General features: G+C 50.9%; 1 protein-coding gene across 2 annotated transcripts in view; it reads left to right on the top strand.

Moving 5' to 3' along the window:
• LOC144097582 (putative 4-coumarate--CoA ligase 2) overlaps positions 1-13,407 on the top strand; it is a 365,926-nt gene that overhangs the window by 277,775 nt on the left and 74,744 nt on the right. For both annotated transcript variants that reach the window (XM_077630250.1, XM_077630251.1), the window contains one exon: positions 2,469-2,637. In XM_077630250.1, coding sequence (XP_077486376.1) covers positions 2,469-2,637 — 169 coding nt within the window. The remainder of the gene's footprint in view (positions 1-2,468; positions 2,638-13,407) is intronic.

Genomic DNA, 13,407 nt, shown 5'->3' with positions numbered 1-13,407 from the left:
GTTCTCGAATCACATTTTGGAGTGCAGATTCAGCTCAGATAGCGGATTTCGAACACAAGGAACGAGAGGAAGCTGTCGAGCGACTTAGAAAGAAGCAACTTGTACGGGAGCTCTGCTCGCTTGTCACAGCTAGGCTCATAACCTTTCGGGCCGGCGCAGAGGCTGAGCGAGTCGCTGTCGGCGCAAGTGCGACGTAGCTCTGGCAAAGATTGAAAATGTCGTTGACGGAGGTAGGGCCCCTGGTGCCAAGTCATCATCATCATCATCATCATCAGCCCTACTACACCCACTGCAGGGCAAAGGCCTCTCCCATGTCTCTCCAATTAACCCTATCCTTTGCCAGCTGCATCCACCCTTTGCCTGCAAACTTCTTAATCTCATCCGCCCATCTAACCTTCTGCCGCCCCCTGCTACGCTTACTTTCTCTTGGAACCCACTCCGTTACCCTTAAAGACCAGCGGTTATCTTGCCTTCGCATTACATGCCCTGCCCAAGCCCATTTCTTTCTCTTGATTTCGACTAGGATGTCATTAACCCGTGTTTGTTCCCTCACCCACTCTGCCCGCTTCCGATCTCTTAACGTTACACCTATCATTTTTCTTTCCATGGCTCGCTGCGTTGTCCTTAACTTAAGCTGAACTCTTTTCGTTAGCCTCCACGTTTCTGCCCCGTAGGTGAGTACCGGTAAGATTATGCTGTTGTACACTTTCCTCTTGAGGAAAATTGGTAAACTGCCACTCATGATCTGCGAGAATTTGCCATATGCGTTCCACCCCATTCTTATCCTTCTAGTTATCTCCCTCTCATGATCCGGATCAGCTGTCACTACCTGCCCTAAGTAGACGTATTCCGGCACCATTTCTAGGCTCTCGCTGCCAATTGTGAACTGTTGTTCCCTTGCTAGGCTGTTGAATATTACCTTGGTTTTCTGCATGTTAATTTTTAGACCCATCGATCTGCTCTGCCTGTCTAACTCGTTGATCATGATTTGCAGTTCACCTCCTGAGTGACTCAGCAAGGCAATGTCATCAGCAAATCTCAGATTATTTAGGTATTCTCCATTTATTCTTATTCCCAACTCTTCCCAATTCAGGCCTCGAAATACCTCCTGCAAACATGCGGTGCCAAGTACTATGTGAAAAAGGTCGTGCTCGATGCCTTTGACCACATTATTTTATCGATCTCCTTCATGAACAAGGCTTGACACCTTCTACAAAGCTACACCAAGATGCTGCTCTACACCTAGACACTGCTCAAGGCCATGCTTGCGTCTTTAATTGTTTATTTTTATTTATTTATTTATTTTTTATTCCTCTAATGTACGTAGGTAGGGGTTTTACATGAGGGTTGGGCATCTTCAGTGAATCATGATGTGTTCAATGGCACTCCTGAAAGTGGCAACATTTGGGTGGTGCATGGCCTCTTCGGGCGGATCATTCCAGTCTAGAAGAACTTCTTGTTGGGCTAGTTGGTTCACGGTTGTTCTTAAGACGAGTTGTGCACACTAAAAGACAGACACAGGAAGAAAACAGAAAGACGGAAAGACCGCAAAGAAAGACGGAATTGTGATCTTTCCGTCTTTCTCTTTTCTTACTGAGTCTGTCTTTTCGTGTCCGCAACTCTTCTTAAGAACAATCGTGCCAGTGCTTCGCTGTTTGTACGAAGAAAGAAGGAAGATGCGACGAAGTGCTCGCACGCGCAGGGTATACAGATTTTGAGTGGCTTGTACGGGAAGCGTGGCGATGTGGAGCAATCAATTGGGAAATGATAAAACTTATTATAGAGACTAAGACTGATAAGTTCGCTCCTGGTTTCAAGGTTCGGAAGATCTGCAGTATGTTTGAGCTATGTGACAGTGATGTAATATGAATAGTCATTGTAAATAAAAGAAACGCCGTGGTTTTGAACTGATTCGAGGTTGTCGGAAAGGATAATGTGATAAGGGTCCCAAACTGCGCATGCATATTTTCCAGTTTGGGTGATAAGTTTGGGTGATATAATAAGACGAACGAAGATGTCGGTAAAGCTGATTTTCAAAGCGGACCAGTGGTGTTTATATTTACGTTACCTGAGGTTGGCAACACCAATTAAATTGAAGGTGACATTCGTGAGCTTCATAATGTCGTCGCATCGGTAATGGCGCTCGCGCCTTCGCCGCAGCGCATACAGTCGTCAGGGGCATTGCTGCTGCTGAAAATGGCACGGTCGCACTGTCGGACTGCACCAGGGCAGGTAGCGAAGGTCCAGCTGTGCAGGTCCAGTCTAATTCTGGAGCTGCCTGCAAAAAAAGTGATATTTATTGGCATGGACAGGGATCTCTCACCTCTCGCTGTACACCGGCGATGTGACTACAGCTGGCGATCATCTTTCTCTTTATGATTTATTTGTTCGTTCATTCACTATTTCAAATGACCAATGAGAAAACTGACGGAGAAATGCCGTCACATTGCAAAGTGTGTTCGGTGCAGGAGCGTCACGGCTTCTGACGAGACGGACGTGTTTCTCGCGTGGAACCCAATCACACACATGTCCGGGTTTCTGTTCACCATGCTGGGTGCCTGCATTGGTTCGACGTGTGTCATCGTGTCTCCTGCCCTGACGTTCAACCAGTTCATCGATGTTTGCACTAAATACCAGGTGAGAGCGGACACTTTTGCGCACTCAGTTTTCTGGTCTTCCGAAAGAAACCGCACTTCTTACATCTTGTGCGAAAATATAATCTGTATGCATACAAAACACCATTCTCCTCCATACCACTACACCTGTAATTGCATAACACGCTACAAGAGCCAAAACGACGACGAAAATTCAAGAATGATTGGTATTGCCGGCTGCAGCCGACGATAACTGCTTTTTTCGCTTTTCTGCACCTGCATGACCTTCTAAGATATGTCAGGCCTTCCAGGCCTGATTGTAAACTCTGTTGACTCTCAGCAAAGCGATTCTCGTGCAGCCTCTGCGCACCTGTCCATGCTGCGGTGCCAGGTGCGATCTTTTTCTTTACGTGATATATAGGCATACAGGATGTCCCAGCTAAATTTAGCCAAGGTTTAAAAAATGCCGCTGCATTCTAAGACCACGCTACCAAATGTATCTGGCTATTGTGTGGAGCAACTCAATCTATTTCTGTATTGTGCTTAACTCCTTAATTAGCCGAGATTAATTAACTAAATTCGCAAGCAACGAAGAAAGACGGGAAAGTACAAAGAGAAAATTGTAGAATAGTCCGCGAAACGTCCAGTTAAACTGTTTCTACTTTCCATCTAATAGGTATCGGCTTATTTCCCCTATCAGCAGGTGCCCGCGAAATACAATCGACTGCTTCGTCAATGCGGGGCAGCGGGTTCACGTCTTTCTTGGTTAGCGCATTTAAACGACGGTAGTCAACGCAGAGACGCCAAGAATTGTCTTTTTTCCGGACTAGAATTACAGGTGTGGCCCACGGACCTGAAGAATCTCGGATGACTCCTTTCTGTAGCATATGTCGTTGACCTGTTCTTGAATTAACTTGCGGTCGGAGATGCTCTGTAAGGTTTCTGGCGAATAGGGGGTACGTTTCCAGTGTCAATTCCATGCTGTAGTCGAGAGGTTGGGAAATAGCTACCAGATCCGTTAGAGGCAAAGTCGAATACTTTGATATGATCTGTCAAAATGTCTTTCAGAGTACGGTGTTCACTAGCTGGCAGCAATTTGTTGACCATGCGCACAAGCGCAGCCCAATATTCAGACGTTCCTTGTTCGGCTCCACTGCAATGAGAAATAGTTTTGAATCGTGGGGGCCACATGGTTCTGATATCTCGCGAGTGCTAGTCCAGAAGGAAGACGAACAGACTCTTCTGACACATTCACAGTCCAGAGGTGTGCATGACCACCCACTGCCTCCACGATGGCACATGGCACCAAAACAGTTTTTTCCGCCCCGTTCGAAACATATGGCTTGACGACTATTGAGTGTTTACCCACAAAATGTCAGATGATTTCACGGGCTTAAATGTTGCCGTCATCGCAGGCAGCAGCACATCTTCCGTCAGGGAGAGAACTCCTTCATGATAACGGGACAGGTTATCCTCTAATGCGGGGATAATGTTTGACTTCAAAGAAATTTCACCGGCACTAAAGTGAAGTGTTGCACCACACTCACGCAAAAAGTCAACTCCCAAGATAACGTCAAGTGTGGGGCATCTCAACACAACGAATTCTGTTCTGTAGCACTTGTCACCAAGCACAACTGAAGCTGAGCACAGGCCAACCGGAACTAAAGTTTCACCGCCAACTCCACAAACAATACCGGCTCTCTCCCACACAAACATAACTTTGTGTGTCCAAGGCAGTTCTTAAATGAAAGGCTCATAACTGACCGGCAACAGTATCGACCAAAGTATGCATTTCAACACTGTCAACACACACTAACACTTTGTTCTTTAACATGATAATAGGCAGAGGTATTCGCGAAAGTGATCGTCCGGCGACCCTACCTCCATCAATCGCACGACCTAGTTTCCCAGCGGTGGAGAAACGAAGCGGCGACGTGGGGATGGTGGAGGGCCTTGTCGCTGCGGCGGCGGAGTGTTACTGTGATCGGAGACAGGGGAGTCATTGCGTGCACGTCGGTGGGGAGGAGGCTGATAGAAGGTGTCGGGCGGCTGCTCCCACTGGGCGTCATTCCTGAAGCATGGTGCCGATTGTGCAGGGGGTCAAAAAAGAGGGGTTGTAACATGTTCCGTTGTTATTTGGTGCAGTCCATGGCGTGCGCTGTTCCCATGATGGCCCGGACATCGATGTCTTTTGGTAGGGGAGATAAAAACTTGTACGTTGACGCTGAGCATCCAACTCCTCGCGTACGATCCTCCTGTCTATAGAAGAGATGTCTTCTGGCTCTGGGATGTCGATGCTGACGACGGTTGTCACATTGGAAAGGCGGCCGAATTTGGGCACTATCCGGCGTACTTCAAGCACCTCAAATGTACGGCACCACTTTGTGACATCTGTAACCGTAACAAGCGTGTGACGTAAAATAAGGAAGTGATACACGTTCTCAGCAATCTCCTTGAGAAGGTGCTCTACCTTGTCATCTTCTAGCTTCTGCCGGTTGAAAATGCGACAAATTTTCAGAACTTCCTCCATATATCGCGTGCATGTTTCCCCGGGCAGCTGGGCTCTTTGGCAAAGGTGCTTCTAAGCACATTCTTTCTTCGCTAGAATATCTCCGAAGGACTTGCTGATTTCTTCAGCGAATCGGCTCCAGATCGTAAGAATTTCCCCGTGGTTGTCAAACCAAGTCAGAGTTGTGCCAGCCAGAAGAAAACGACATTGTACAGGGGGGCGGAAGAGTCCCAACGGTTGTACTTGCTGCAACTTTCATAATGTCGAAGCCATTTTTCAACGTCCTCTTCGGTCTCGCCGTGGAATGTACGCGGCTCTCGATGATGGAGCATGGCCGTCTCTTGGTCAGGTCGCTGTACCAGAGTCTGTGTCTTTTGTGTGGTAGGCATTGGGAGGAGCTCGTGAGGTTTGAAAGGTGGCAAACCTGCTACACGGCGGCTACGACGGGGTACTGGCGAATCCAAGACGTGTGTACCCCGCACCTCCACAAAATGTAGCGGATGAAATGGCTTTAGTGCAGGTGAGAGCTCCACGGAAGAAAGCTGCCGACGGCCCATAGCCCAGATCAGACTACGCGTATATATATATATATATATATATATATATATATATATATATATATATATATATATATATATATATACGGCCAAGTAAACCAGCAGCGCGCACCGGAGCAGAAGCAGCGTCTTCCTCGCTCTCGCTCCCTCACGAGTCAAGTCATGCCGCTCGGCCGCATGGCGGCGCTCGCACAATGTGAGCAGTGTGACATTGCCCCCTCCTTTCAAGAGGCATCGCCTCGATGCCACCGGCAAGGGGGAAAACAGTATGGAGGCATCGAAAGTGCGTAAGGCGCGTGTGGCGTCGGCACTGATTGTGAACTCCGGCATTGGCTAACGGGCATAATACGGTTTCATGCGCGACACGTGGACGGCTTCAAATTTGGCCAATCGAGAAGAGAGGGCAACGCCATCCAGGGACACTTCATAGTTCACCTCGCTGAGTTGACGTAGCACCACGTAGGCGTCGAAGTAGCGGCACAGAAGCTCTTCAGAGCGCAAGCGAAAACGTATTGGGCTCCAGACCGAGACGTACTCACCGGCTGTGTAAATCATGTCCCTGTGACGGAGGTCATAACGCCAGGCGTCAGTTTTCTGCTGGTCTCGAATCCGTCGTCTAGCAAGGTGGCGAGCGGCTTCTGCGTCACGAACAAATTTTCAGCGCCCGTGACAGATGTGGGGGCATTCCGGGAGCGGCATGGCGTCCAGCATTGTCGGCGCCACGGCCATACACCAAAGGAACAGTGATGCGCATCGTTTCTTGGAGGGCGGTGCTATACGCAAACGTGATGTAAGGGAGTATGTCATCCTAGTTACGATGGTCAGCGTCGACATACATAGACATCATATCTGCAATGGTCTTGCTCAACCTCTCAGTCCACCCATTTGTTTGAAGATGGTAAGCAGTCGTTTTTCTATGACTAGTGCCACTGAGACAAGGACCTCGTGTGTTAAAGCCGACTTACACGCGGTTCCTCGGTCAGTTAATGCAACCGCGGGAGCGCCGTGGTGAAGCACAATGTAATGAACAAAGAACTGTGAAATTTCAGCCGCGGAGCCACAGGGAAGAGCCTTGGTTTCACAGTAGCGGCTGAGGTGGCAACAGCAATATACCCGTTACCCATGGAGGACACTGGAAATTGACTCAGTGAGTCCATGCCGACTGGCTGGAATGGAATTTGCGGTGGATCAATTCGCTTCAGAAGGCAGGCCGGTTTTGTCGGCGGTATCTTCCGTCGTTGACACTCACGACAGGTTGTAACGTAGCGTTGGACAACCGGAGCAAGCCGAGGCCAGTAGTACCTGTGGCGGAGGCGTCCCAATGTTCTGGAAAAATCTAGGTAGCCAGCAGAAAAGCCGTTGTGGCATGCATCGAGAACTTCCTGACGAAGCGCGGTTGGGACAACAAGGTGATACGCAGTTTCGTTCGGGCCGTAGTTTCTCTTGTAGAAGACTCCATCTTTTAATCAAAAGTAAGAACGCCCGCGCGGGAAGAGTCGGGGCGGAGACGGAGTGGTTCCTTCGAGGTACTGGATTAGAGGCAGCGGATCGCGGTCGGCCCTCTGGTGGTGGGCAAAGTCGGATGTGGTCACAGCACCGAGGAAATCAGAATCGTCGTCGGACTCATCCGATGAGCACGGAAGAGGAGCTCGGAAGAGACAGTCAGCATTGCTATTTTTACGGCCCGACTTATACACGACGGTGACGCCGAACTCTAGCAACCGAAGGCTCCGCCATGCAAACCGCCCCGATGGACCTTTGAGGTTCGCAAGCCAAAACAAGGAACGATGATCGCTGACGAATCGAAACCGGCGGCGGTAGAAGTACGGACGGAATTTCGTGATTTCCAACACAACAGCGAGACACTCCTTATATGTGGTGGAATAATTCACTTCGGAACGGAACTAAGTGCGACTTGCGTATGGGATCACGCGTTCCACGCCCTCTTGCCACTGCACAATCACCGCACCGAGGCCAAAATTACTGGCATCTGTGTGCTGTTCCGTGTCGGCTTCCTCGTCGAAGCGGCCAAGGATAGGCGTAGATTTGAGGCGGGCCTTAAGTTCTGTGAAAAACTCTTTCCTGAACCTGGCTCCAGAAGAAAGGTTCTGAGTCTTTTGTCAGGCGAATCAGCGGCACTGCGAGCTTGGAGAAGTTTTGAACGAACCTCCAATAATAAGCGGAAAGCCCCAGAAAACGCCGCAAGCTTCGTTTATCTGTTGGCTGAGGAAATGCAGAAACGGCGGCCGTCTTCTCCTGTTCGGGGCTAACGCCATGAGCGCTCGCGATGTGTTCAGAAATGTGAGCTCCCTAATTGCGAAGTGGCACTTTTCAAGCTTGAGAGACCGGCCCGTGGAACAAATTGCCTCGAAAAGAGCGCGCGAACGCTTTAGATGCTCCTCGAACGTGTCAGAGAAAATCACGACGTCGTCGAGGTACACGAGGCAGAACTGCCACTTCGGGACAGAGAGCACGGTGTCCATCAAAGCGTTGAAACGTTGCAGGGGCTGGACACAAGCCGGAAGGAAGCACCTCAAATTTGTACAATCCGTCAGGTGTAACGAGGCTGTCTTTTTTCGGTCACGTTCGTCGACCTCGATTTGCCAATAACGGCTACGCGAGTCTAGTGAAGAAAAGTAGGTGGCGTGGTGGAGGCGGTCTAAGGAGTCATCAATGCGCGGCAGCGCGTAGGCATCCTTTTTGGTAACGTTGTTGAGACGTCTGTAATCTACGCAGAACCGTACGCTGCAGTCTTTCTTTTCGACGAGAGCGACAAGTGAGGCCCAGGGGCTCGGTGATGTTGGTATGAATTCGTTGTGGAGCATTTCGGCGACTTGTCGGAGGATGGCATCACGTTGTTTGGACGAAACCTGATAAGGAAGCTGACGAAGCGGTCTTTAGTCACTATCAGCGATAATACGGTGCTTAGTTACTAGGCGAACCTTGGAAGTTGACGCAGAGCAGTCGCGGAAAGACTCAATAAGACTGTCCACGTGGCGTTTCTGATTGGTCAGAAGGTCCGGGTTCACGTCGGTCTTAATGGCTCTTGCCGTGCCTTTTGCTTTGTTCCAGGATTAGTTGTGGATAAGGCACATTGGCCGGCATACTCACCATGTTCTTCAAAAAGGACAGTCACTGTTTTTTTCGTCAAATGTTGGGGTTGACAACTAAAGTTGGACACTAAGAGCTCGGTAAGCCAGTGAACAAGGACGACAAGGGCGCGATCAACGCAAACTTGCCGACACAGTATATGTTCGCTTCGGCAATTCCCCTAGTATCGAAGCTGGTATCACACTAGTAAATTCAAGATGGTTCTTTGCGCTTCTTCGGAGGGCCACAGGACCTTTCCAAACGTGAATTCGACGGTTTTGAAGGAGCAGACAAGTATAATGCCAGATGATGGAGACAAAGAGAAAATATATTTACAGGATGTAAAAGGGCAAACTGCGTTACAAGTTGAGTCACACAGACAGTCAAACTGTAACTTAAAAGAAAAGATCTCACACAGAGAAACTCAACAAGACCTTACTCATCGACCAGAGGTTAGAGTCTAGGTCTGTAGAATTACGTGCCCCTGCACGGAGCCTCTAGCTCAACTACAAAAGACTGCTCTCCAATGATTTTACATGCAATTTCAAAGGTTTTTCAAACAAAGGAGTTAGGGCGGCCATATTTCGAGGCCCGCCCTAAGCTTCGGTAACCAATAGAGGTAGCCACAGCCCCTGAAGGTTGGACCCAACTTCGAGCCCGGAGCTTGGCTAAAAAGAAAAAGAAACACATACGGAAAACATTCTGAAAACCCTCTCCCCGGGGGAGAGTTCTCGCCCTTATTGCTTGATGCTTTCCCCTTCCCTGCCGCACCCGCGCGTCGCCTCTCGAAGGATGAAGCGTTCTTTTAGCTAATTGGTGGGACCACTAATCCACTGGCTCACCGCAGGAATGTAAGACCGCGGAGATCCGCGACGCATCGGTGCCATCGAGCATGCGAAAAAAAAAGGGGGCTCATCGCGGAATGCGAGGTGGTTCGCATATTTCCGCAAACGCGCAGTATCGAGGTCTGCCGCAGTAGGAATGCTGCCTAAAACAAAGTGGCACCACGCGCTCATTGTGCGCGCCTCGCATGCTTTCTTGGCGCGCTCAACAAAGCCAGGTGTCTTCGGCCGTCACAACGGTGCTGTCAAGCAGCCAGAGCCTCCTGCGTCTTTGCCACTGCTTGTGGGGGTAAGGGGAGGAGGGGGAGGGCACGCGGGCAGTGGGGAGCGTAGACCTGAGGCCCGCAGTGACAGCAAGCTAAGAGAATAAAAAAAATATTGAAGCGTTGATCAAGCGCGGCCTTATATGTCCCTCCTAAGATGGTAAATGAGCTTGGAGTCCGCTAATTTGCGCAAAACCAAATAAAAGCCGCAATAACCGAAGCCTGCAAGGTTAGCTTCTCATGCGACAACAACTTCTTGCCACAGCGGCGCACAAATCAGCTGGTGCAGGGGTTATAGCTACAGACACTAGGAAAAAAAGGAATAAACAACACTGGAACATGACAGCATACAAATGCGGACATGGCGCGAAAATGTCACATCAGAATAACTGACACGCAACACACAGACAAAAAAAAACACAATTTGGTAGCGGCGCACAAGTCCGTTAACAATCGCACAGCACAGTTACACGCAGACACCCACGCACACGAAGCACGCCAAAGTCCACTGTCGCGCAAGTGTCTCTACACCAATTTTTGGCGGCGCAGAACAGTTCCGTGTACGTCCGCCATTGGGTGAACGGGAACGTTCACGCCGGCCGAGGCTGGCCTGGCTATGCCTCGCGATCTCTCCCAAATACGGATCGCGAGGCTTCCGGTGATGCGATACGGCGTGCGCGGCATACGCGGCAGCTAGCGAGGCGATGCTGCCTGGTAAAGTTTGTCATAGTACCCGACAGGGGTTAAGTTCTGGCTTTCCCGTGCAAAGAGGCGGCCCGCCGACTTTGCGAACTGACCGCGCTTTTCGCGCTGCAGCACAGTTTGGTGCTCTGGTGCATGTGGTATCCCGCGGCCGCGTTCTTGTCTGATCTGGTTCTGCTCTGATGGGGACGCAGGTGGTAAGACTAGTTTGCCCTCGAACCTTCCCCCTGGCGGCAGCGGTTTGCTAAAGCTGCCCCTTGCGGGCCTGCTATCGTAACTGATCAGGGAATTCGCCGCAAATAACTCCCCTTTACTGGGCTCTAGCCCTGCTAGGCCGTCATCCTGCACCGGGTTGTTCGAGTAGGAGCCATTTAAAAGAGCATCGTCTGCGCCTTCTCTATTACTCCTTTTCTCCCACAGCTGGTCTCCTGGGGTTCTCGCGCGGATCTCAAATAATGACGCGTCGCACGTTCCCCCTGTCTTATCAGCTCGCTGTGCAGGGACATAACCGCCGACAGCGGAGTCTGCGTCGTTGCCGCCAACCTCCGACGGCTGCCCTTCACTGCCAGGCTCTAAAGAGCCTGTTTTCGCTCCGGGCATCTGATCTTCTGCGCTCACCGCGGTTAGGTCAGCGACGACTGTTTTGTAAAGGACGGCGGCAACTGGTGGGTCGGCATCGCTGGAAATAGTTCCGAAACCTCTTTCGGTTCCTCGCGATTTGAAATTTGCGCCACTGCGCTGATTGCGCAGTTGAGCTCGTCCTCTGGTGACGCTGGCTGCTCGAGCTGAGCCTGGGGAACTACGCTGTCAGTCTCCGTCGATCACTGCAAAGAGCTGGCCGTACTCCACTCGTCCAGTCTTTGTGCATTCGTTGAATGCCGGGAGGGGTCGCTCTCTACCGCTCTAGTGGGATATGCCCTGGGGCCTAGGTCTGGCCGCCGCTGCTCCTTAGTTACGGATGCAACGTCGGACTGCCCGCCGCCTCCATGCAGTGTCTCGAGTGCTGTCACGGCCTCTATCTGTGCTGCACCCCTTGCCACTAAGCTCTCCGAATGCGCCTGCGGCCTTGCGCCGCGAGCGGATGCTCTTCTCTGGGATGAGCTGCTAATGCTTTGCCGACGCTCGTTCTGAGCCTCCGTCTGGGAGCGAGATAAGTTTCCGCCTGCGGTAGAGCGCAAGGAAACGGGGCCTAGGTCTGACCTGCGCTGTGCCTTTGAGTCGGGTGCAGCGGAAGCCTGCCTGCCGCCCTCCAGCTGCCGCCTGATTTCGTTCATTATTCTCTCTTCCTCCCGCAAGATCTCGTTTCTTCCGCTCGAATTCTAATTCGAGCCGCTGCATTTCAATTTCGAGTGTATCTGTAACAGCATGCTGAAAACTAGATCTCGCTGCCGCATGCATCTCGATATATTAAACGCCTACACCCCCAAATCCCTAACACAGGCCAAGCCAACCTCGACCAGACGCGAGAAATCCCACTCACCCGGCACCAGCGTCGGTGCAGGTTGTAGTCCAGAGCCCGGATGTCACGCCCCTGCTGGTCGTCCTCGAAGGTGGCTCGCACAGCCGTACCTTGGTTGCTGCTGCCGCCCGAGGTCTTCTTGCTTACTTTTGGAAGGGTGCCGAATTCAGCCGTGACTGCGCCAGCAAATTCAAAGATGGTTCTTAGCGTTTCTTCGGAGGGACACAGGACCTCTCCAAATGTGAATTCGACGGTGTTGAAGGAGCAGACGAATATTGATGCCAGATGATGGAGACAAAGAGAAAATATACATACAGGATGTAGAAGGGCAAACCGCGTTAAAAGTTGAGTCACACAGAGGGTCAAACTGCAACTTAAAAGAAAACATCTCGCACAGAGAAACTCGAAAAGACCTTACTCATCGACCCGAGGTTAGAGTCTAGGTCTGTAGAATTACGTGCCATTGCACGGAGTCTCTAGCTGAACTAGACAAGGCTGCTCTCCAATGATGTTACATGCAATTTTAAAGGTTTTTCAAACAAAGTAGTTAGGGCGTTAATATTTCGAGGCCCGCCCTAACCTTCGATAACCAATGGAGGTAGCCACAGCCCCTGAAGGTTGGACCCAACTTCGAGCCCGGAGCTTGGCTAAAAAGAAAAAGAAACACATACGGAAAACATTCTGAAAACACTCTCCCCGGGGTAGAGTTCTCGCCCTTATTTCTTAATGTTTTCCCCTTCCCTGCCGCACCCGCTCGTCGCCTCTCGAAGCAGAAAGCGTTTTTTTTTAGCTAATTGGCGGGACCACTAATCCACTGGCTCGCCGCAGGAACGTGAGACCACGGAGACCCGTGATGCTTCGGTGCCATCGAGCATGCGAAAAAAAGGGGGCCCATCCCGGAATGCGCGGTGGTTCGCATATATCCGCAAACGCGCAGTATCGGGGTCTGCCGCCGTGGGAATGCTGCGTAAGACCAAGTGGCATCACGCGCTCATTGTGCGCGCCTCGCACGCTTTATTGGCACGCTCAACAAAGCCAGGTGTCTTCGGCCGTCAAAGCGGTGCTGTCAAGTAGCCAGTGCCTCCTGCGTCTTTGCTACTGCTTGCGGGGGTAGTGGGGGGGGAGGGCACGCGGGCATGGGGGAGCGTACACCTGAGGCCCACAGTGACGGCAAGCTAAGAGAACAAAAAAAATATGCACGAGTTGATTAAGCGCGGCCTAACAACACTGTACCGTCACAACCTTACTTGCTCTCTGAGGTGTAGTTATGTGGTCATCAGAGACATATAGTGCTGCTCTGCGCGGCTCGGGATGAGTATCAACGGCTCGCTGCGTCGAAAATGATACCAACTGCTCCTGCAGGTTGATGGCCGCCCCATAATGTTTAGCAA

This window comes from Amblyomma americanum, chromosome 7, assembly GCF_052857255.1.
Source record: "Amblyomma americanum isolate KBUSLIRL-KWMA chromosome 7, ASM5285725v1, whole genome shotgun sequence".
Lineage (NCBI taxonomy): Eukaryota > Metazoa > Arthropoda > Arachnida > Ixodida > Ixodidae > Amblyomma > Amblyomma americanum.
This window is presented reverse-complemented; position numbering and strand designations above follow the sequence as displayed.